General features: G+C 43.9%; 1 protein-coding gene across 2 annotated transcripts in view; it reads left to right on the top strand.

Annotated features, from left to right (window-relative positions):
• The first annotated feature begins 3,679 nt into the window (after positions 1-3,679).
• The window catches only part of LOC115111926 (kremen protein 1), a 109,022-nt gene continuing 87,232 nt past the window's right edge, over positions 3,680-25,469 (top strand). The window contains exon 1 of one of the 2 annotated variants that reach the window (XM_029638473.2): positions 3,680-3,967. In XM_029638473.2, coding sequence (XP_029494333.1) covers positions 3,886-3,967 — 82 coding nt within the window. In that variant the 5' untranslated portion in view covers positions 3,680-3,885. The remainder of the gene's footprint in view (positions 3,968-25,469) is intronic. The other variant, XM_029638472.2, reaches the window with a different exon arrangement.

The raw sequence follows: 25,469 nt of genomic DNA, 5'->3' as shown, positions 1-25,469 counted from the left end.
TATTCCCCCTCTTTGCCTGCAATGGACAGAGAACCCTAGCCCAGAATACTGAAGTCTGGCCTAAAGTATTCTGTATGTTAACTGTACAATATCTATGTACCCTCTGCATAATCGATATTGGGTATATAATCATATTTTATACATCCTTTGCATCTGGAAAATCTATTCTGTTTTCTGTTGCATATTTGTTATAGAGCAACTCAGTGCGGTGATGATGTTCTGTCTATTTTGGATGTTTTCACCCAAATACATTTTAGATCAAGTAGAAGGAACGTTTCCGAGTGTAGTCAACACGCACGCACGCACACATACACAAACACATCACACGCACGCACACACACATACACAAACACATCACACACACACAGAGTTTCCTGTATTCCACTCATACAACTTGAATTCATGCTGAAGCAAATTGTCCTTTTATATCTTGTCTCCTGTACAGTACAGAGAGGGTCGTCATCCCTACTGTAACTATGCAGTAGGGCAGGGTTTCCCTAACGTGGGGTGCACATATTGGTTTTTACCCTGGCACTATACAGCTGATTCAAATAATAAAAGCTTGATGATGAATCGGTTATTTGAATCAGCTGTGTAGTGCTAGGGCATAAACCAACACATGTACCCAGAGGGGCCCCAGGACCGAGTTTGGGGAAAACCCTGCAGTAGGACATTTCCATCGAAAAGGACCCATGAGCACCAACATGTGAGGTTTATAGGAGCATATCACATTGGGTGTTAAATGAAAGCTAACTGAAGGCCTTTATACATTTCTCTGTCTCTGACTCACTCACTCACTCACTCACTCACTCACTCACTCACTCACTCACTCACTCACTCACTCACTCACTCACTCACTCACTCACTCACACACACACACAGTGTGAACCTCCCCCCATCCAAAAGACCCTATTAACTTCATTTTGGGGAAATGTTTACTGTATAGGGGATGCATTTCCTTCTTGTTTGGACCTTTTGGGATTATTTGTGTATTGAGATTGTATTACTGCACTAAAGGAGCTAGAAATACAAGCATTTCGCTGCACCTGCTGTAACATCTGCAAATCTGTGTACACAACCAATACACTTTGATTTGATTTGTTACATACGGTACATCTCTGATCCTGTCAATATCAGATAAAAATAAACTTAATTGTCATCATCATGGTAGTACATTCGAGTTATCATCATAGTAGTACATATATCATACTTTCATGTTTCTACTTTACAGACATACATTTAGTTTTCAAAATCTGTAATAAACTAACCGGTTTACATGTAAATATCTATAGGTTTATCAAACATTTAAGTGATCATAAATTAAGAGCAGTCGCATTAAGTAACGGTAAAATGTATTTTAACAAAAGATAAAAGAATCATATCAAAAGTAATGTGCGCATTGCGTTATGAAAGGCAATTACTTTATATGAAAATGTATTGCAATGCGAAACATGTATTTCTAGATGATACACTGATTAAGTTTGGTGAAAAATCTACTGTATGATTTTGTGTTGTACTTAGTCAATTAAAAATGTACATAGTGTTTTGAAACAACTACTTTTTTGAATGGTCTGTTTGAAGTTTTGTACTAAGAGGGGTGAAAATGTACCATAGACAAAAAAGTGATTTAAAAAAAAAACGTAACGTTCACACTGGACCAAATCTGAACTTATGTTTCACAAGTTTGGATAGCACAGTACAGTAGACTACAATACAGTGAGTAAAGAACAGTATAGTACTGTACAATATAGCACCGTACTGAGTACAGAACTGTACAGATAGCAGAGCACAGTAGACTACAGTACAACACAATAAAGTACAAATACAATATAGTACAGTGAGTAGAGCACAGTAGAGTACAGTCCGATACAGTAGTGCAATACAGTACAGTAAAGAAAAGTAGAGTATAGTACAGTAGAGTCCAGAATATTCTACTGTACTCTACTGTACTGAACTAAATCGACTTTACTGCACTGTACTGAACTCTACCCTACTCTGCTGTGCTGTATTGTACTGCACTCTACTCTACCGTGCTGCACTGTGTCAAAACTTGTGAAACATGAGGAGAATGACATTCATATCTATAATTATGCATTTCTGTAGTGCAGGTCAGGGACCCATGATGTAATTCTGTTAGCATAATTCCGTTACCGGGTGTAAATCCAATTCACTTACTGTAGTTCAATAACCAACATGGATTTTTTTCAAACTCAAGGTGCCATGTCATAGCTGACACCCCATTCTTTCTGCAGACATCTTTGAATCTTAATTCAGGGTGGATATTTAACAGAGGTTTTGGAAAACGTGGTCACATAAACACCTGAGAGACATTTGACCGTAATTCCTTTACCAAAGTTTGCATTTTCACAGTTCTTCCAAGATATTTGTTTTTGTACATTTTTCAGTGGACATTGTTAAAAGTAGTCCCTGTGCATTTTTTTTTTGACAGCCTAGGAACAGTGTGTTAACTGCCTTGTACAGGGGCAGAATGACAGATTTTTACCCTGTCAGCTCAGGGATTCGATCTAGTAACCTTGCAGTTACTAGTCCAACACTATAACCACTAGGCTACCTGCCGCCCCAAAGAGTTGACAGTTGCATAGAGTTGCATAGAGTATGGTTTGTTAAAATCAATGTTTTTTTTGGGCATAATTCAATTTCCGTAGAATTGCCAAGCACAGGCTTACTGTGTCGTAGGTGTTGAAGGAAGATATATAGCTGAGGCTTAAACACTCATCATCTCTGCCTCCTTTTTACACTTACTGCGTCTCAAATGCCACCCTATTGCCTATACAGTATAGTGCACTTCTTTTGACCAGAGCCCAATGGGCCCTGGTCAAAAGTAGTGCACTATAAAGGGAATAGGGTTCCATTGGCTTTTGCACACATTGGCTTTCAGAGCTGAGTGTCTTTAAGGGCTTTATATACGGGCCTAGCCGCTTGGACTCCGACATACCATTCTCCTCTCTAACCAACCAGGAGCAAAGCTCAGAGAGAGAAAGTTTGCTTGGCAGCCGCAGAGACACTCGTACGCACAAATGGAAGTCGTTTCATGTCAAAGCTGTAACAGTGAAGTTTTGAGTTTTGCTGAAAGCTGAAAGATGGTGATGTTTGCTTTCGCGGTGTGTGTGTGTGTGTGTCGGGCCCTATGAACAACCCGGAGCCAGTTAAACTGCAGTTATTATTCTGTTGTTGACGTTTGTGTTCGGGGGAGTCAAGAAGCAAGTTCAGGGAGTGACTTTTAATAAAAAATAACACAAGGAACAAAACAAGAAACACAAGTTGCGTACGGACATGAAACAACGGAACAGAAACTATAACGCCTCGGGAAAGAACCAAAGGGAGTGACATATATAGGGAAGGTAATCAGACAGGTGATTGAATCTAGGTGAGTCTGATGAGGCGCTGATCCGGGTATCGATGGTGACAGGTGTGCGCAATAATGAGCAGCCTGACGACCTCGAGTGCTGGAGAGGGAGTATATGTAACTGTAACCCCTCCCTGACACGCGTGCAGGACACCGACCAGAGGGTCGGTCCCGAGGACCAGGAACCGGTCGCTTATGGTGAGGCGCGGGAACCTGTCGAACCGGCTGAGGCATGGGAACCTGACTAGGATCCCCTGCTTGCTTTCTACTATCTCTCTTGTGTCTCTGTGTGTTGAGACCTGCCTGCCTTGGAGTTCACTTCACAGACTTTAAATGCGAACTAGGAACGACACCTCTACCCACACAAAACGACTGGCCGCATCAGTCCGCATCAGGCTGCGTTCAGAACAACAGTTCACCTGCGTCCGAAGCTCTGAACACTCTCTGCTCCGTTCGGGAACACGACTGTACCCTACCCAAGACAAGTCCCCGCTCTTTCTTTCTCAAAGACTGGAGCGATGGATTCATTTTTGACAATTACTGCTGCCCTTCTACTAGTTGGGTTTCTATCTTCGACTGCTTCCAGACAGTTCGACACTGGTAAGTTGTTCAGAAACGTACTCTGCTGTTGTTTTTTCTCCCAGTGTGTGTCTTTATCCAACACATCCGCTACCAGAAGCCTTTTAAAAGTTACAAGGTACGCTGCGTACTTTTTTGAGCCACCTGAGAATTTCCTCCCTAGACGCTCAATGCAAAGATGAGGCTATTCGTGTGAAATTCTTTGCGGATGTAATTTACTGTATTACTGAATTTGTGCACATATCGTAGCCCGTGAATATGCTACAATGCTCTGCACTTGTAGCGTACAACAGAACATTACACATAATTCTTTCTATGCGTCTCCCGACCTGTCTACTGGAATGTTTTGTATAGCCTACTGTACATCGTTGCAGATGCTGAAAGGCTGCTGCTACCTGTCACTGGTTAAATTCAGAAAGGAACAGAAAGTCCATTTTCTTATGACAAATGTGTATAAATGATTCAATATAGGCTACTGTAATAATATCCAATCATTGTAATATAAAGTAGGCAAATAATGCAATATTGTCCAAGGTATCGGGTTGACAGTGGGCCAGAGTCATTGGCTGTTATTTATTTCATTCCTTATGAATGGGTTGAGTTGGCTACATTGTAATACAATGTGGACTCCCCACAGTGACATTGGATTCCCTCCTTCCAGAATATGAACTTGAAGCCTTCCTTGTTATACACAGTCAGACGCTGAGACATCGACATGCCAACTTCAATTTATCTTCCGTATTCAGACTGAAAAACACAAATTAACACTGCAGAGAAATTACACAAATACCATGCAACTGTATTCTTGTATTCCGTTTCAAAACATTTTTTTACCCAATTTTTCCCCAATTTCATTGGTAGTTACACCTGGTGACCATGTCAGGAGTCGCTAGTGTGCAATGGGACAAGGACATCCCTACCGGCCAAGCCCTCCCCTAACCCGGACGATGCTGGGCCAATTGTGACTTTTAATAATAAATAACAGAAGGACCAAAACAATAAACACAAGTTGTGTACAGACATGAAACAATGGAACAGAAACTATAACGCCTAGGGAAAGAACCAAAGGGAGTGACATATATAGGGAAGGTAATCAGGCAGGTGATTGAGTCCAGGTGAGTCTGATGAGGCTATTTGAATCAGCTGTGTAGTGCTAGGGCATAAACCAAAACATGTACCCAGGGGGGCCCCAGGACCGAGTTTGGGGAAAACCCTGCAGTAGGGAATTTCCATCGAAAAGGACCCATGAGCACCAACATGTGAGGTTTATAGGAGCATATCACATTGGGTGATAAATCAAAGCTAAAAGTCTATATAAAAGGCATAGATGCATTTTTCCACCATTTTCCATCTTAAAAATTAGGCATAAGTAAAGGCATTGATTTCTGGATAAACAGATGGAAAAGGGGTCTTAGAAAACATCTACCAGAAAAATTCTTAAAAATGTATCAGAAATATAACAAAACAAAACAAAAATCATAACTGCAAGGCCAGCTGAACATCTTTGAGTGCGTGTATGGCCATTCCCGTTGCCGACAGGTGTATAAAATAGACAAACATTGGCAGTAGAATGGCCCGTACTGAAAAGTTCAGTGATTTTCAACGTGGCACTGTTATTTGATGCTACCTTTCCAGCAAGTCAGTTCATCAAATTTCTGCCCTGCTAGAGCTCCCCCGGTCAACTGTAAGTGCTGTTATTGTGAAGTGGAATAGTCTAGGAGCAACAACGTCTCAGCCACGAAGTGGTAGGCTACACAAGCTCACAGAACGGGACCGCCGAGTGCTGAAATCATCTGTCCTCGGTTGCAACACTAATTACCGAGTTCCAAACTGTCTCTGGAAGCAACGTCTGAACAATAACTCTTCGTCGGGAGCTGGGTTGGGTTTCCATGGCCGAGCAGCCTCACACAAACCTAAGATCACCATGCGCAATGTGAAGCGTTGGCTGGAGTGGTGTAAATCTCGCTGCCATTGGACTCTGGAGCAGTGGAAACGTGTTCTCTGGAGTGATGAATCACGCTTCACCATCGGGCAGTCTGGCGGATGAATCTGGGTTTGGCAGGTACCAGGAGAACACTACCTGCCCGAATGCATAATGGTCTGGGGCTGTTTTTTATGGGTCGGGCTAGGCCCCTTAGTTCTAGTGAAGGAAAACCTTAACGCTACAGCATACAATTACATTCTAGACAATTCTGTGCTTCCAACTTTGTGTCAACACTTTGGGGAAGGCTCTCTCCTGTTTGAGCATGACAATGCCCCAGTGAACAAAGTGAGGTCCATACAGAAGTGGTTTGTCGAGATTGGTGTGGAAGAACTTGCCTGGCCTGCACAGACCCCTGACCTCAACCCCCTCGAACACCTTTGAGATGAATTGGAACGCCTACTGCGAGCCAGGACTAATCGTCTGACATCAGTGCCCAACTTCACTAATGCTCTTCAGTCCCCACAGCAATGTTCCAACATCTAGTGGAAAGCCTTCCCAGAAGAGTGGAGGCTGTTATAGCAGCAACGTGGGGACCAATTATATATTAATGCCCATGATTTTGGAATGAGATGTTTGACGAGCAGGTGTCCACATACTCACTGTATATAGACTTTTTGTTTTCTTTTGTTCTACTGTATTATTGACTTTATGTTTTGTTTATTCCATGTGTAACTCTGTGTTGTTGTATGTGTCGAATTGCTACGCTTTATCTTGGCCAGGTCGCAGTTGCAAATGAGAACTTGTTCTCAACTAGCCTACCTGGTTAAATAAAGGTGAAATTAAATAAATACCTTTGGCCATGTAGTGTATTTTTCTGCATCACATCATTAGGCTTGGACAGTTTACTGTTGAAATTGAACCCTAACCCTTGCAGGGGTGCATGCTACGCCACTGCCTATGACTATACGTTATAGTTATACTTATCGTTAATGAGCTCGAGGAGAACAGAGGAGTTGATTCTGATTCGATAACCCTCACAGCTATCCTCCAATCACAACGATTATTCAAATATTGTAACTCTTCACTTTTTTCTTCTTCACAGAACAGGTTGGTATCCGGTTGCTAAGCAACTGTTTTTTGTTTGTACATGCAACACCAGTCTGTCAAAAGTGGTAAGTGCTAGCTCATGTCTAAATTCTCCAACTCAATACATACTGCAATTCCAACCACAAAATGTAAGCCTCAAAATACAACAACTTTCCTAGCTAACAGCTACATGTTTGTTTTTTACTTTGTTATAATTCAAATTTTGTTTTTGAGGCTCCACATGTTGTCATGGAAAATATTCATATTATTTCCAACTACGAACCCCACCTGCATATAGAACGCGGAGGCCAGTCTCTCTGGCAATGACATTTATCTTTGATTTATTTAAACTTTATTTAACTAGGCAAGTCAGTTAAGAACAAATTCTTATTTACAATCATGGCCTACACCGGCTAAACCCAGTCAATGCTGGGCCAATTGTGCAACGCCCTATGGGACTCCCAATCACGGCCAGATGTGATTCAGCATGGATTTGAATCAGGGACTGTAGGGATGCCTCTTGCACTGAGATGCAATGCCTTAGACCACTGCGCCACTCGGGAGCCCTGGAGAGAAAAAGAGTGGAATGTTAGCTAAAAAGACTGGTACCCAGACTAGAGACATTCAATCCCCTCCTGGATCAAGATCCCTGTTGCCTAAATTGCTTTGTGAGTCCCAAAAAATGCATAAAATAACACCCCTTGTGTGCACTTCCGGTGTAGGTGTTTGACGAAGGAATATCTGAGGAAAACGGAAGGCGACTGAACTGTCAGAAATAAGGCCTGGTGAAAACAAGATGTGGTTATCCAGGCAGGATATTAGGGGGCAAAATGTCATGGCGTTTGGAAATGATTGAACAGGAGCGTTAGGTTTGCCATTACTTATCTTGTGCTGTGAAGTCTCCATAGCGATGTAGAGATGCGTGATCTAACTTGTAAGACTGAGCTAATGTGACATGTTAGGAGTGTTCTCTGTTCAGAGAGAGCATCTGACTTGCTGCATATGAAGCAACAGCATGACGTTCTGACATCAACTGCATTTAGATGAAAATCATATAAAGTAGAGGAGTTTGGATTAGTGTCAATATGTATGGTGTGTGGAATATATGTGCTTGTGCTCCTTTGTGTGTACGTGTGTGTATGCTAGCCTAGCCGTTAAGACCGGAGTGAGGAGAGTGAGTGTCTAGTATTTTGGATTTTCTTCCAGTGACTCCCCTAGCTGTCTCTGTGAGAGCAGCAGAATTTGGCAACCAAATAAATGGCTTTCTCCTGCTACCTACGTCTACCATATCTGGCAACGTGACCCCTCGCTCCTACTCCGACTCCTGCTGTGTCAGGCAACCTCACCACTCTCTCTTGCTCTCCCCTGCTCCTGCTCCGAGACCCATCCTGGGCCAGGTCAACAGCAGAACACAGCCTAGTTCACAGAGCCTGCACTCTGTCAGGAGCATCGCAGAGCAGACAGCCAGATACATTACTGGCCTGGAGAGGAGGTGTGTGTGTGTGTGTGTGTGTGTGTGTGTGTGTGTGTGTGTGTGTGTGTGTGTGTGTGTGGCCAACAGCGCACAGTGTGGTAACCGATAAACGGTCCACGCTAGGTTGTAACTGTTTGTGTAATGTTTTTTTCTCCCACTCTGGCAAGCAAGCTACAAAACAGACACGGATTAATGGGCTTTGTGATGACTTCTCAAGTTTCTGGCTCAAGTTGTGTGTGTGTGTGTAGAGGAAGGGTCTAGGCCCTAAGACATCCAGTGACTTCATAAACTCCCCATGTTCCTGCTCAGGTTTTAAAGGGGTCACCACACAACGCTAAGACCCGGGGGTCTCATGTCCTCACCCCTGACTCCCCTTTCCCCGTAGTCTCCCTCCTTTCTCCCCCGTCCAACCCAAGTGTTGCCTCTTCTCCCCCCTCTCTCGCCCTTCTCTCTCCCCCTCTCCCCCTCTATCCTACTTTCTCCCCCCTCATCCTTCCCCTCCTCCATCCCTTTCGCTCTCTACCCCCCTACAGCCCAGGTGTTGCCTCGCCCCCCCATCCCCACACTCTTCCCTGGGTCTGTATCTAGTTAGGTCCCTCTCTCTATTCCTCTCTTAACTGCCGCCCATGCACCATATGTTTTGACTGGGTTATGTCACAGTTTGCGTCCTGACTGACTATTTGACTAGGATGGGGATGGAGATGGGGATGGGGATGGAGATGGAGATGAGGATGGGGATGAGGATGGGGATGGAGATGGAGATGGGGATGGGGATGGAGATGGAGATGAGGATGGAGATGGGGATGGAGATGGAGATGAGGATGGGGATGGGGATGGAGATGGAGATGGAGATGAGGATGGAGATGGGGATGAGGATGGAGATGGGGATGGGGATGAGGATGGGGATGGAGATGAGGATGGAGATGGGGATGAGGATGGGGATGGAGATGGGGATGGAGATGGAGATGGGGATGGAGATGGGGATGGAGATGGAGATGGGGATGAGGATGGAGATGGAGATGGGGATGGAGATGGGGATGGAGATGGAGATGAGGATGGAGATGGGGATGAGGATGGAGATGGGGATGAGGATGGGGATGGGGATGAGGATGGAGATGGGGATGAGGATGGAGATGGGGATGGAGATGGGGATGGGGATGAGGATGGAGATGGGGATGAGGAAGGGGATGGAGATGGGGATGGGGATGAGAGATGGGGATGGAGATGGGGATGGAGATGGAGATGGGGATGAGGATGGAGATGGAGATGGGGATGGGGATGGAGATGGGGGTGAGGATGGAGATGGGGATGAGGATGGAGATGGAGATGGGGATGGAGATGGGGAGGGGGTTGGAGATGGGGTTGGAGATGGAGATGGGGATGGGGATGGAGATGGGGATGAGGATGGAGATGGAGGTGGGGTGGGGATGGAGATGGAGATGGGGATGAGGATGGATATGGGGATGGGGATGGGATGGGGATGGAGATGAGGATGGAGATGGAGATGGGGATGGAGATGGGGATGGGGTTGGAGATGGAGATGGGGATGGGGAAGGAGATGGGGATGGGGATGGAGATGGAGATGGGGATGGGGATGGAGATGGAGATGGGGATGGGGATGGAGATGGAGATGGAGATGAGGATGGGGATGGAGATGGGACTGAGGTTGTATGCGTCCCAAATGGCATCCTGTTCCCTATGTAGTGCAGTGGATCTGACCAGGATCTGACTCTAACCTCTTAGCCACGGATGGGCTTCAGTGCAGCAGACACTGGTGAACCACTGAATGTATGTGGAGCGGTGTGCTTGTTTGTGTGTGTGTTTGTGCGCCTCTCGTCTCCTTCCTCTCCTCTCCTCTCCTATGTATATTCAGTGCATACCCCGGCCCATATGTTGCCCTCATAAGTCTTTGATGGAAAGCCAGAAGATGTTCACTTCAACAGGGAAACAAAACACACAAACTAAACTAACACCAATATGTTTCCAGATAGAAGTCCGCTAGTCTCCAGTCCATGTGGTGTTTGTTTACAACACACAACAAAGAGAGACCGGAGCCTTTTATCACTGTTGTGCAGCACGTGTCAGGTGATGCAGTTACAGTATGGAATTCACAACTAAATGTTTGCCAGTTCTAAAATGTGCTAAGTGCTCTGCAATTGTTAATCTGTTTTGCAAATTTCATTTTTTTTGCGAAATCAAGCTTTTCTTGGTAACAGCAGAGAATTCCCTCCTGGATCATCAGCTCTGTTGTGTAATATTTGTCTTGTGCGTGCAGCAAACTGTGAGTAGCATTTTTGAGTTACTTGTGTAACTTTATTAGCTGGGACGTCTGTCCTGCGAATAGTTTAGGTCAGAGACTATATAAAATGTTCGCAGTGCACTCGTTAGCATTTAGTTAGCATTCTCTACGAGATTTGACATGTACTTGTTAGCATTGCTAGCCTTCGGATTACAGCGGTTTGAAAAAAAGAGCCCCATTTGTTCAGTGCCGATATTACCGAATATCCCAAGGTGGCACAAGGTCAGTATGAAGGTATGACAGTCTGGATACCGCCCAAGCCTAGCTGGCACACCACATCAGGCTGGGCATTACTAGCAGCTTAGTACTATAATATTCTAGGATCTAATTGCTATCCTATCCCTAGCCTATCTTGTTGTCTCATGCGCTAACCTAGGGGAATCAGGCCATCAGTGCTGTTAGCAATGCTAACAATGTGTTTGCGTGAATGGAGACAGAAGTATTGAGGCTTGGAGAGGTTGTGTTAGGACTTATGAAAGGCAAAGAGTTTAAGGGTTGAGAAGGAGGAAGAGAAGAGAGAGACATGGGAAATGGAGAGATATATAGAAACAGAGAGAGGGAGACCGAGACAGAGCAGATATTATAGTGAAAGAGAGAGTATGAGTGCTCCCTATTTGCCTACATTCCCAGTACTCTGCAGCATGCCCTGACTTGCGACGGCTGCCCGAAGTTCAGTGGAATACTCATATTTATTTGGCTGAAAGTGAGTTCAGTTTGGCTGGAAGTAGGAAACTTTGGTCTGTGTTATGTGGCTTAGCGTCCGGCCGCTGGCCCAGTAGCTACTTCCTGTTGACCCCTGGGTGGTGCCCTGCAGAGGTCAGGTTACGGCCGACGCCCTGGGACAGGCTACCAATTGCAACCACAGACCCAAACGGACGGAGCCTTATTGTACACTGTCCTGATCGGGATTATTATTACTATTATTACCAAGCCTGATTCTAGACTAGCTGTAGCTGTGAATGTATTTTTTTGTTATGTTCCTCAGAGGATTTCAAAGGCTTCTGTGTGTGTGTGTCTGTCTGTCTGTCTGTCTGTCTGTCTGTCTGTCTGTCTGTCTGTCTGTCTGTACTTCTGTTTGCCTCTTTCTTTCTCTCATTCTTTCTCTCTCTCTCTCTCTCTCTCTCTCTCTCTCTGTTATTCTGTCTTTCTCTGTTCTTACTCCTTTCCATCTCTTTCTCTTTCACCTTGTGCAAGCCACCCCTGTCATCTTCTCATGTGTCAGAAAGTCTCTGCAAGTCTTTGCATCTCACTTCTTTTCCATTTTTCTTTCCCTACCGCCCTTCCTCCCCCTTTCTTTCCCACCCCGCCCCGTGTCAGAGTCAGATTCGCTTTCTGCCAGAGGCCCTGTCCTGTCTCATCTCTTAACGTCAGAGACACTTCGTCGGATGAGGAGGCGAATGGGGCAGCTATCCTCTATCTAGGTAGTAGATTGGGGACTTGACAGATGTGATGATTATGTAAAGCGTGTTGTGAGAAGAGAGAAAAGAAAGAGGGCCCCAAACAAGGTGGTTTTATGTTCACTGTGTCACTCAGTCTGGCCTGATCCGGCAAGGCAGCTTTCTCCTCTGCTCTACTCTCCTCTTCTCCTTTCTCCTCTTCTCCTCTACATAGAATTAAGCTGTCAAGCATCTGCTTGGTTCAACACTCTGTGTGTTTTTGTGTGCGCGCACGTGCATGTGTGTGTGTGTGTCCTATGCTCAACTGCCAAGACCGGAGGATATAAACAATGTTTTGGTGATTGGGAGTGTATTCGTTGTTCTTTTTTTCTGTCTCTGCTGCCAGCTATGACTTTGCTTGGGACATTTTTGTGTTAAACGTAGGTCAAGATCAATCAGGGATGTTTTGTGCCTGGAGATGTCCAATTTCAACTGTACTTCACTGTCCTGACCCTTTAGAACTGGATCTATACTGTTGTTGCGCAATACATCAACATCTCTGCACTGCATTCTCTCTTTCCTTCTCTCTCTCTATCTCTCTCTCTCTTATTCTCCTCTCCCTCTATCTCTGTCATTCTATCTCTCTCTCTCTCTCTCTCTCTTTCTCTCTCTCTTCCACTCCTCCTCCATCCCTCTCTTATTTGAATGCCATTATGCACGAGCAGCGTTTGTCACCTCATCGGCCCAGTCTTCTTATGTACCTTGACATTTTGCTTCAGCATTCGGAGCCTCTCCTCTCATCTCCCACTGACATTCTCTCCGGGCCCCGCCAATCCCTACGGGCCCTGGTCAAAAGTAGTGCACAAATGGAGGGAATAGGGTTCCATTTGCAACACAGCCTCTGTTATAGGCCATCAAACTGAACACACTTTGAGACGTGGCGTGCGCAACGCAGGGTAAATGCAGATACGCAAAGAACAGTAATGGCATTCCATATAGCAGCATACATGCCCCATGCTTTCAGAGAATTCTATCAACTCTCTACAGCAAACAATTGTATTTCATTATTGAAATGCAATTTTACTCATCTGAATGGAATTTTAAAGTACATTTGGTTAGGATTGGAAGCCCCTGAAGGGGAAGTGTGTTATAATGAGTTTTTGTGCCTAAGCTTTTGGATTCATATAATGAGTTTAAATCCAAATGCACTGTTATCAGCTGTGGGCGTGTAGATATGAGGAGAACACACATTGCTATTCTAACTGAGTCAGTGCTCTGATAGGTCGCTGTTAGTAATGTATTCCAATTCTTCCTAGTGTGTCAGGAGAAAAAGATCAAGTTATGTGAGACACTGTGGTTCTATATTCCCGGTAAAAAACCCAAAACCAATTGTGTTTGCTTTGCTTGCTTCCCCTTTTAGAATACTATTAATAAAGATTTCATATAGCTGTGTTATTAAGGTCAAATGAACTGTTTACTTTTCTCTCTGGTGTAAACGTATAACATGGTTCCAACATCATAACCCACTAGAGATTGGGAGCTTATTCAAAATAATCACCAGACCATCACCGAATCCCAACCATGCATTTTTGTGGTGTCACATACAGTTCCAGTTTTGAGGGCCGAAAACCAATCACACGTTGTCAGGATATAGAATTGCAATTGCTACTGTGTGTGAGACTGAGGCATGACCTGTTTGTGTCAGTGTTTGTCTATGCACGTGCAAGTGTGTGTGTGTGGGGGGGGCATGACCTGTCCTGTGAACTCCAGTCTTTTTATACAAGGGTTGTGTTTGGTTCTCAGCCGGTGACCACTGAAGTCTCTGCTTTGCATCCAAAATGGTACCCTATTCCCTACAAGTGGTATACTTTTGACCAGAGCTCTATGGACCCTGATCAAATGTAGTGTGCTATATTAGGAATAGGGTACCATTTGGGACGTAGCTTGCTCTCTGTTCCAGCCCTGCTGCTGAGGAATGACAGGCTCAGCCTCTCTAAATACACACACACACACACACACACCAAATTAAATCCCAGGCTCTCTAAATAAATGGAGAGCAATTTCCCTCCAGCAGGGGCCAGTGCCTCAACTTGGCTTGGCTTGATCTAGGTCCAGCAGGCATTTTGTGGCCGAATAAGCAAATTCTCGCCTTTCCCCTCCTGCAGAAGCAGGGAACACCCACTGACATTGGACAGCAGGGATCTGTGGACAGGATAGTGGACAGGGATAAGTAGTAGACAGGACATGGGAGATAACAAGACAATGTCTGCACATCTGTACAACATAGGGAGTGAACACAGCTAAATGGACAGGATACAGACGTGAACAAGGCAAGGAGAGTACAGGACAGACAGGGAGTTGACATAGTAGTGGATTGGACACAGAAGTGTGCGAGATATAACAAGGACAGGGAGAGGACACCACTGAGTACACTGAACATAGACATGACTTAGCTAAGTGGACTAGTCAGAGTTAAGTGGATTGTGGGACGGGGGATTGCATTACAATATCTATATCTATCTACTGAATCTAAGTTATGTGTGAACTCAACAGACACAGTGATTTATGGAAGTGATTAAACCTTGGAGAACCACAGGAACATCTTGGTTTCAGGACCTGGTTTTACGACCCAGGTCTTACCCTGTAAGCCGTTTAGCTGTGAGCCAGTGATATCCCATTGCAGCGCACTGAATCTCTTTGAATGTGGCTGAAACTCAATGGGTTTGAAACCTGACCTGACAGGACAAGAGGCCTTGATTTAGCTAGATGTCTGTCTGCCTCCCTAATGGCATCCTATTCCCTACACAGTACCTTTGACCAGAGCCCTATATGGACCCTGGTCAAAAGTGGTTTACTATAGGGAATAGAGTGCCATTTGGGACACAGCCCTAGTGTTCTTGAGGTGAATACATCCAACCTCTCTGAGATGAACAACAAGTTGGTTGAACGTGTGTGTGTGTGTGTGTGTGTTTCCAAATATCCCCAGTGCCAAATAGACAGTTTGTGGCACCATCACCGTTCCCAGCGCCGACCGAGCAACCAGGGGCGGTCACACAAGGCCGATGCCATGAAACTAGATCCTCAATAGATCCCTGTAATGGATCCTCTTTCCCAGGCATGGTAGTGGGACTGGGATGCCCTCTCGCTACCTTTGCCCGGAGACATCTGATTCTCTGTACAGAGGTGCTTCCTAGAGCCACACAGACCACAGTGAAACATACACTCACACACAGACCACAGTGAAACATACACTCACACACAAACCGCAGTGATAAGGATTCACTTTCACAAGTCAGGACCAGACATTGGAGATGGCCTGGTAAACACAAAAGAAAGGGGGCTAAAAAGGCTGGTGATGATCCCTGGTTTAGTTCCTTCTTGTGTTGTGTTTAGGGTTGCAAAGGGAGGGTATAATACTGGAAACTTTCCAAGTTTATCTTTCAAGGATTTTATGTAATCTGTCACAAGACATCTAGTGGCCCTTTTGGGTACTTCAGATGATCACAGGTATCTGTAATGACCTCTGGCCCTCTGTGTGGCCTTATCACATGTAAAATATATGAAAGAATGAAATAGGAGTATTTTTAAATAAAACATTTAATGACAAAGCTGTAAAACATTATCCTACATATAAACCATCAATTTAGTGAATACTATTGGTGTTTAATATGAGTGTCTCAAATTGAAATATTCTTTATATTTTTTACACACTTATTTATTTGACTGTGTCAATATGTACAGTTGAAGTCGGAGGTTTACATACACTTAGGTTGGAGTCATTAAAACTTGTTCTTCAACCACTCCACAAATTTCTTGTTAACAAACTATAGTTTTGGCAAGTCGGTTAGGACATCTACTTTGTGCATGACACAAGTAATTGTTTACAGACAGATTATTTTAGATATAATTCACTGTATTACAATTCCAGTGGTTCAGAAGTTTACATACACTAAGTTAACTGTGCCTTTAATAAACAGCTTGGAAAATTCCTGAAAATTATGTCATGGCTTTAGAAGCTTCTGATAGGCCAATTTACATAATTTGAGTCAATTGGAAGTGTGTGGCAGGGTCTACAGTCAATCACGGACTACAAGAAGAAATCCAGCCCAGTCACGGACCAGGATGTCTTGCTCCCAGGCAGACTAAATAACTTTTTTGCCCGCTTTGAGGACAATACAGTGCCACTGACACGGCCTGCAACGAAAACATGCGGTCTCTCCTTCACTGCAGCCGAGGTGAGTAAGACATTTAAACGTGTTAACCCTCGCAAGGCTGCAGGCCCAGACGGCATCCCCAGCCGCGGCCTCAGAGCATGCGCAGACCAGCTGGCCGGTGTGTTTACGGACATATTCAATCAATCCCTATACCAGTCTGCTGTTCCCACATGCTTCAAGAGGGCCACCATTGTTCCTGTTCCCAAGAAAGCTAAGGTAACTGAGCTAAACGACTACCGCCCCGTAGCACTCACTTCCGTCATCATGAAGTGCTTTGAGAGACTAGTCAAGGACCATATCACCTCCACCCTACCACCCCACACTGCACACTGCCCTAACCCATCTGGACAAGAGGAATACCTATGTGAGAATGCTGTTCATCGACTACAGCTCGGCATTCAACACCATAGTACCCTCCAAGCTCGTCATCAAGCTCGAGACCCTGGGTCTCGACCCCGCCCTGTGCAACTGGGTACTGGAATTCCTGACGGGCCGCCCCCAGGTGGTGAGGGTAGGCAACAACATCTCCCCGCTGATCCTCAACACTGGGGCCACACAAGGGTGCGTTCTGAGCCCTCTCCTGTACTCCCTGTTCACCCACGACTGCGTGGCCACGCACGCCTCCAACTCAATCATCAAGTTTGCGGACGACACAACAGTGGTAGGCTTGATTACCAACAACGACGAGACGGCCTACAGGGACGAGGTGAGGGCCCTCGGAGTGTGGTGTCAGGAAAATAACCTCACACTCAACGTCAACAAAACTAAGGAGATGATTGTGGACTTCAGGAAACAGCAGAGGGAACACCCCCCTATCCACATCGATGGAACAGTAGTGGAGAGGGTAGCAAGGTTTAAGTTCCTCAGCATACACATCACAGACAAACTGAATTGGTCCACTCACACAGACAGCATCGTGAAGAAGGCGCAGCAGCGCCTCTTCAACCTCAGGAGGCTGAAGAAATTCGGCTTGTCACCAAAAGCACTCACAAACTTCTACAGATGCACAATCGAGAGCATCCTGGCGGGCTGTATCACCGCCTGGTACGGCAACTGCTCCGCCCTCAACCGTAAGGCTCTCCAGAGGGTAGTGAGGTCTGCACAACGCATCACCGGGGGCAAACTACCTGCCCTCCAGGACACCTACACCACCCGATGTTACAGGAAGGCCATAAAGATCATCAAGGACATCAACCACCCGAGCCACTGCCTGTTCACCCCGCTATCATCCAGAAGACGAGGTCAGTACAGGAGCATCAAAGCTGGGACCGAGAGACTGAAAACAGCTTCTATCTCAAGGCCATCAGACTGTTAAACAGCCACCACTAACATTGAGTGGCTGCTGCCAACACACTGACACTGACACTGACTCAACTCCAGCCACTTTAATAATGGGAATTGATGGGAAATTATGTAAATATATCACTAGCCACTTTAAACAATGCTACCTTATATAATGTTACTTACCCTACATTATTCATCTCATATGCATACGTATATACTGTACTCTATATCATCGACTGCATCCTTATGTAATACATGTATCACTAGCCACTTTAACTATGCCACTTTGTTTACATACTCATCTCATATGTATATACTGTACTCAATACCATCTACTGTATCTTGCCTATGCTGCCCTGTACCATCACTCATTCATATATCCTTATGTACATATTCTTTATCCCCTTACACTGTGTATAAGACAGTAGTTTTGGAATTGTTAGTTAGATTACTTGTTGGTTATTACTGCATTGTCGGAACTAGCACAAGCATTTCGCTACACTCGCATTAACATCTGCTAACCATGTGTATGTGACAAATAACATTTGATTTGATTTGATTTGATTTACCTGTGGATGCATTTCAAGGCCTACCTTCGAACTCAGTGCCTATTTTCTTGACATCATGGGAAAATCAAAAGAAATCAGTCAAGATCTCAGAGAGAAAAAAATGTAGACCACAAGTCTGGTTCATCCTTGGGAGCAATTTCCAAACGCCTGAAGGTACCACGTTCATCTGTACAAACAATAAACACCATGGGACCACGCAGCCATCATACCGATCAGGAAGGAGATGCATTCTGTCTCCTAGAGATGAACGTACTTTGGTGCAAAAAGTGCAAATCAACCTTGTAAAGATGTTGGAGGAAACAGTTACAAAAGTTTCTATATCCACAGTTAAACGAGTCCTATATCGACATAACCTGAAATGTCGCTCAGCATGGAAGAAGCCACTGCTCCAAAACCGCCATAAAAAAGCCAGACTACAGTTTGCAACTGCACATGGGGACAAAGATTGTACTTTTTGGAGAAATGTCCTCTGGTCTGATGAAACAAAAATACAACTGTTTGGCCATTATGACCATCGTTATGTTTGGAGGAAAAATGGGGGGGTTGCAAGCCGAAGAACACCATTCCAACCGTGAAGCACGGGGGTGGCAGTATCATGTTGTGGGGGTGCTTTGCTGCAGTAGGGACTGGTGCACTTCACAAAATAGATGGCATCATGAGGGAGGAAAATTATGTGGATATATTGAAGCAACATCTCAAGGCATCAGTTAAAGCTTGGTCGTAAATGGGTCTTCCAAATGGACAATAACCCCAACGATACTTTAAGGACAATAAAGTCAAGGTATTGGAGTGGCCATCACAAAGCCTTGACCTCAATCCCATAGAAAATTTGTGAGCAGAACTGAAAAGTGTGTGTGAGCAAGGAGGCCTACAAACCTGACTCAGTTACACAAGCTGTGTTATGAAGAATGGGCCAAAATTCACCCAACTTATTGGGGGAAGCTTCTGGAAGGCTACCCGAAACGTTTGACCCAAATTAAGCAATTTAAAGGCAATGCTACCAAATACTAATTGAGTATATGTAAACATCTGACCCACTGGGAATGTGATGAAAGAAATAAAAGCTGAAATAAATAATTCTCTACTATTAATCTGACATTTCACATTCTTAAAACATTCTTAAAATATAGTGGTGATCGTAACTGACCTAAGACAGGGAATTTTTATCAGGAGTTTAAATGTATTTGGGTAAGGTGTATGTAAATTTCCGACTTCAACTGTATTTTTTGTAAATGTTTTGGCGTCAAACTGGTGGCAGTTGTGAAAAAAGTCAGTAGTTAGAAGAGTTGTAGAGTTAATATAAAATAATGCCATTGTTGATTAGGTGCTTTTTTCATGAATTAGGCTATTTTCTCTTGAACCATATGTTCTGTCTACTGGAAACTCATGGACAATACGGACACAGAAATGAATACTATGTATGAATCCATTTTTTAAAGTTACGCAAATATGATAGATTGCCATTGATTTTCTGTTAATTTCCCAGATTAGATTCTGATAACTGGTAAATGACCTGTAGCTTTGCAACCCTAAGTTCTGTGGCAGCTTTTGTGCATTGGTTTTTGTGTCCTGGTGTTGTGTGTTTTGTTCTGTGTGTTTTGTTTTGTTCTGTGTTTTGTTGTGTGTTCGTGTTTTGTTTTGTTTTTGTTCAATATGGTGGTATTGCACCCTTCGCTCCGTTGGCTGACCGGGGCAAACAGGAAGATAAAACATCAGGCATTAAATGCATTTAGAGGAAATCAAAGTACAGATGAATGTGTTTTGTTGTGGTCCTTTTTAGAAAATGTTTCAGATAAGGGGGAATTTAGTGTGGAGAGAGATAAGAGTGACATTTCGGACCGCTCTCTCACCATCATAGCAAAGAGCCCCAGTTTCTCTCGTTTTTTCTCAGATCCAATTGGAGTAGAAGCAATATGTGACCATGCAGTCGGAGGAATGCAGAAGGGACAGCCAAGACTTCCATCTGTAGTTTACAAAGATCGGCAAAACAAACATGCAGGGCTTTTTTCTGATGTGCTTGCCACTCACACTCTACTAGTTCCATGCTGCTAGAAAAGAGTCATTGGAGGCAGATGGGGCATGTTTGTGTTCCACGTGGACCCGCTGCTCCCACAACACTCTGACGAAGCGTTCTAAAACGAATAGTTCTTGAACTTGGAACACTAAGTTCTAGAACTATGGAGCTATAGGAACACGGGGTTCTAAAACTAGGGAGCTAGAAAAACGGAGTTCTAGAACCATGGATCTAGAAATGCTCTGAGTTCTTGAACTATGGAGCAATAGGTATACTGAGTTCGAAAACTATGGAGCGAGGGAAACTCTTGAGTTCTACATGGCTCTAGAATTCTCCAGGTTTCTTAAGTGCAGCTATGAAGTGCAGTCTATGTAATGTTGTCATATGCCCAAAGGGTGAACAAAATCCAATGTTGGTCTTTTCCAATTACGCCTAATCAAAACACATGACTCAAAGCTTTACTTAGACGTTTTGATCAAATTATGTCAAATTTCCAGCCGGCACTTCATCCCACTTCTGATCTCATCTGAAGAACAATTATTCCAAAGTAAGCCCATTGGCTATAGAACTCACAAGCTGATTTTATATTATTTCACTGTGGCGAGTTGGCACTCGGCCGGATGTTGGGTTATTGCAGATGTTCCAATCATTGCTACCCAGAATGCCAAGCTGGCATTACTACGTCCTCCTTACTACTTCCACTTCGGTACTCAAACTGTCAAACTTCTTACGACAACATATTGGGAAGTTCACCGTAATTCTCTCTTTCCCCCTTCGGTTTTGCGTGGTTACATTAAATCCTCATTGCTTCTCTTTCATTCGACATCAATAACGTTCTTAGAATATTGCATATTAATATCTGTATTAGTGTTATCGTTACATGTTCTTGAGGAAACAGTAGTGCTGAGCGATTACTGCGTTTTGAGGTCGTTTTGATTTGATTATTATAAAAATAACTTTTTGGGGTTTAGATTTTGTTTTTAAACATTAAATGCACTATGCATAATGTGGGTTGAATGCGGTAACAACACAGAATAAAACAATGAATGAACGTTCCATGATGGTAGTGAATGTCCATTACTGCTTCTGTCAATTATTAACCATAGTTTATTCACATTACTTTTATTTTAAAAAATCAGGTGTTTTGTATATTACATTTGTTTTATTTGATGACTTTATTATTTCATTCAGTTGTCATCAAGGCAAAGGGTGGCTACTTTGAATAATCTCAAATATAAAATATAAAATGACACTTTTCTGGTTACTACATGATTCCATGTGTGTTATTTAATAGTTTTGATGTCTTCACTATTATTCTTCAATGTAGAAAATAGTAAAAAATTAAGAAAAACCCTTGAATGAGTAGGTGTGTCCAAACTTTTGACTGGTACTGTAAGTGATTAAATTGTTTTTTGAGAGCACTTGAATGCCAGGTCACACTTGACTCACCTCAGTTCAGGCCCTCTATTTATCCTCCCAGTCCGACCCCATCTTCCCTTGGGCCTGTAATCAAGCAGGGGCCCAGAAAGAGAGAGGAAAGGAGAGGGAGGGAGATGAGGGAGAAAAGAGAGAGAGGTAAGGAGGGGGTCTTTGTTTTGAAACACACCTGTTTTCGATCGTCCTGTTTGTGCTCATGTTGGCTGGCATGTCTGGTATGTTAATTACATGTGGTTTGGGGTAAGGAGGCTCTGGCTTTGAGCTGTTTCAGGGGCATGTGTGTGCAGCTATTAGCCGCTCTCTGTTCTCTCTCTCTCTCTTTCACTCACTCACTCACTTCCCTCACTTAGTTAAATAAAGGTTAAATAAAGAAATAAAAAATAACTTGCTCACTCTCTCTCTTTGTGAGGTGTGTTTGCGATGTTGCAGTGAGGCTTTGGCTAGAGTAAGAGGGGTTTGGGAAATCCCTGGAGATAGATGAAAGTGTGAAGGAGAGAGGAAGGAGAGTTGAAGTTCACAAAGATACCTGTGGGACCTCACATTTTGGATACACATTCAACCTTATGGGTCAATGTGTTTGCATTTCTACTGTAACATTTTATTGTTTGAAGCTAATGACGGATTGACTTGCTGTTTTTTGCTTTCATTCAGAATGCCAGGAAATGAACAACAAGTCACCCTAATGTTCTGTACTGTAGATACCACAGGCTTACAGTTAAGCAATAAGGCCCGAGGGGGTGTGGCATTTGGCCAATATACCACGGCCATGGGCTGTTCTTAGGCACGACGCAACGTGGAGACAGCCCTTAGCCGTGGTATTTTGGCCATATACCACAAACCCCCGAGGTGCCTTATTGCTATTATAAACTGGTTACCAATGTGATTAGAGCAGTATAACACATTTTTTGTCATACCCATAGTATACTGTCTGATATACCATGGCTGTCAGCCAATCAGCGTTCAGGGCTCAAACCACCCAGTTTATAATAAATTATTTAGCACAATGATTGCTGCCTTTGAAAGTCTGGAACACGCTGGTCAGCCTAGATTAGAATGACTGACACACACACAGTGGGCGGACATCCTTTGGGGAATTACACTGGCAGTACAGTCAAGAGTGGGTGAGAACAAATGAATGACATGAACACAATGACATACTCCACTGGGAAGTTGGAACAATGCAGTCTGTGTGTCTGAGTACCCCCGTCCTCCACATCGGATGCAACTTAAAACACTGTCGCCATCGCTGCTCGGCTGATTAAAATTGCACCCGTCTGAAGAGTAGAAGGAGAGAGGAAGGGAGGAAGGAGAGGGAGAGAGAGAGAGAGAGAGAGAGAGAGAGAGAGAGAGAGAGAGAGAGGAATGCTGTGGTTATTAGAGACAGATTAATGCATGTTCTGTCACTGCATCTGCGTATCACACATCTCTGAGGCTGCCACTGAAATGGCACCTAATTCCCTATATAGTGCACCCCTATGTGCCCTGGTCAAAAGTAGGGCACTGTGAAGGGAATAGGGTGCCATTTTGGGATGTAGCCTGAGTGTTAGTTAGTGTAGGGATAATTTTACTCCCTCTTTTTTATATATAAAAAGAAGGGAATAGGAGAAGAATATAGGAAGAGAAGAAGAGATGAGAAAACCCCAATGCAGTTCTTGAACAGACTTTAGCAACAGTGGGCCGTCATGTCCCATATCACAGCCATAGATCCCAAAGCTAGCCAATCCCCGATAGTACTAAGAACCCATATGCGTGTGTGTGCGTGTGTTTGTGTTTGTGTGTTCATTATCTTCCTTCCTAGCAGACAAATTAAACAGGCTCGGTTTTTTTCTCTCTCTAAGCCCTACATTGGTTGTTTGTTTGCTGGTATAGGGGCCCAGCACGTAACTGCACCACAGAGCTCATCTGGAATGGCATTTGGAGCTCTGAGCTGAGACCTGGCTGGTCTGGTGTATGTTAGCTAGGCGCTTGCTAGCTTTGTCTTTGTTTGCTGTACATTTTTTATGAGCCTTAGCTTGATGGGTCATAACATAACAATAGGAAATCAAATCAACCAAGTGTTACTTCACTGGAGCAACATGGAGAGAATGAGGGTTTTGAAGAAAGCAGTTCTAACAATAAATAAAGAGTTTTCTATCTCTCGCGTTTTTGTGCTCTGCCACTACTCCTGTTGTTTCTCTTTGGTACACTCCTTTTGTTTCATTCTCACTTCCTCATTTTTTTCTGTGTCTAATTCTCTCTTCTCTCATCCTATCTCTCTGTTTTTCTCTTTCCCATTGACTCTTTCTTTCATCGTGTCTTCTTTGCTCTCTGTGCACCCGCTTAATTTACGGTTTGGTTTATGATTTCAGATGGATCTTTCCTAAACACCCTAATAGTGTACCTTGGAACAGAGCAACTTCACTGAGCTTCTCTCTCTCTGTCTCCCTCCCTCTCTCCTGCTCTGTCCCGGGGCCTCATTTATACAAATGTTCTTAGGTATATACTTGAACTTAGTCGTAAGTATATACTTGAACTTAGTCGTAAGGTCATTACCGACGGTGTGCTTACTTTCGATTCATAAAAGTTACTAAGAAGTATCTTATAAAGTATTCATAAAAGATACTAAGAAGCCCATTTGTAACTTACGCACCTGTGATCTATAAATGGTGGTTAGGAGGCTCTTGGGGGTCCATTCTAATCTCCGCATCCATTTCAATACCATATCTCAGGGCTATGTTGTGGAGCACACCATATGTCAGTATGATGCGTGTCACCTTTGATTGGGGAGGGAAACCATTCATTCTTAAAACAGGCCAACATTTTATATTTAGGTTTGAAATTGCACACCCCAATGTTCTTGTCAAACAAACTTGCACTGCTAATAGGCACTACAGTTACTGAGATGTCCCCTTGAAATCTGTTCGCATTTTGTTGCAGTGCTAGTGGAAATGATAGGAATCAGCTGATTCCATTCGTTTACACTAGCAATGCTACAAAAGGAACAAGCTTCAAAGGGATCTCAGTAACCGTAGGGCCAAAATAAAAACTGTTTTCAGCTATTTGGCCAGAAATTTGGGTGTGCAATTTCAATAAAATGCTAAATATAAAATGTTGGTATATGTTGCTTTAAGTTGACCCATTTTAAAACTAAATTAAAGTTTAGCATTTTTATTAAATGAAATTACCTTCTCTGGCTGGTAGAGGAGTTTTCCGCTGGAGCATCAAGGCAACGTGGCCCTTCAGCAATCGGACGGTGCGCTCCACAACCGACCTTGTTCTGCCATGCGCCAAAATGCAGCGCATTTCCTCTGCTGTTCGGGGATCGGCAAAGGGAGCAAGAAGCCACTTTTTCAGTGGATAGCCCCGGTCACCTAATAGTGTAAAACCGTCAGTGTTAGACGCTGGCCACTTGGAGCACACATTGAGGAGTTGCGTACGGGCATCGCAGATGATCTGAACATTAAATGAATGGAAATTCTTCCTGTTGACATGTACATGTTTATCTACAGGCAATATGCGTGCAGTCAACTGCACCTACAGTACGACCCCTGGGAAATGAAATGAGGGTGTAAATGGGAAACTAAATGGGGATCTCATGGACAATATGTGTAGAATCGCCTCGATCACTTGTGGCAGGATGTGGCTGAATGATGGCTGTGATATATATACCCAACCTGTCACTCATTTCCCTCTGGAATGTCCCAGTAGTGAGGAATCCCAGAGTGGACAGTACTTGGACAGATATGGATATGGCTTGATTTACAGAGTGTCTTCCTTTCCAGATTAGGGACTAAATCCGCGCACAAATCTAACAGAACATTTCTTGGGAGACGATAGGCCATTGGACTTATAAGCCATGGATCATCG

This window comes from Oncorhynchus nerka, linkage group LG27 (assembly GCF_034236695.1).
Source record: "Oncorhynchus nerka isolate Pitt River linkage group LG27, Oner_Uvic_2.0, whole genome shotgun sequence".
NCBI classification, from domain to species: Eukaryota; Metazoa; Chordata; class Actinopteri; order Salmoniformes; family Salmonidae; genus Oncorhynchus; species Oncorhynchus nerka.
Note: the sequence above shows the minus strand (reverse complement) of the source record. Positions and strands in the feature narration are given on the sequence as shown.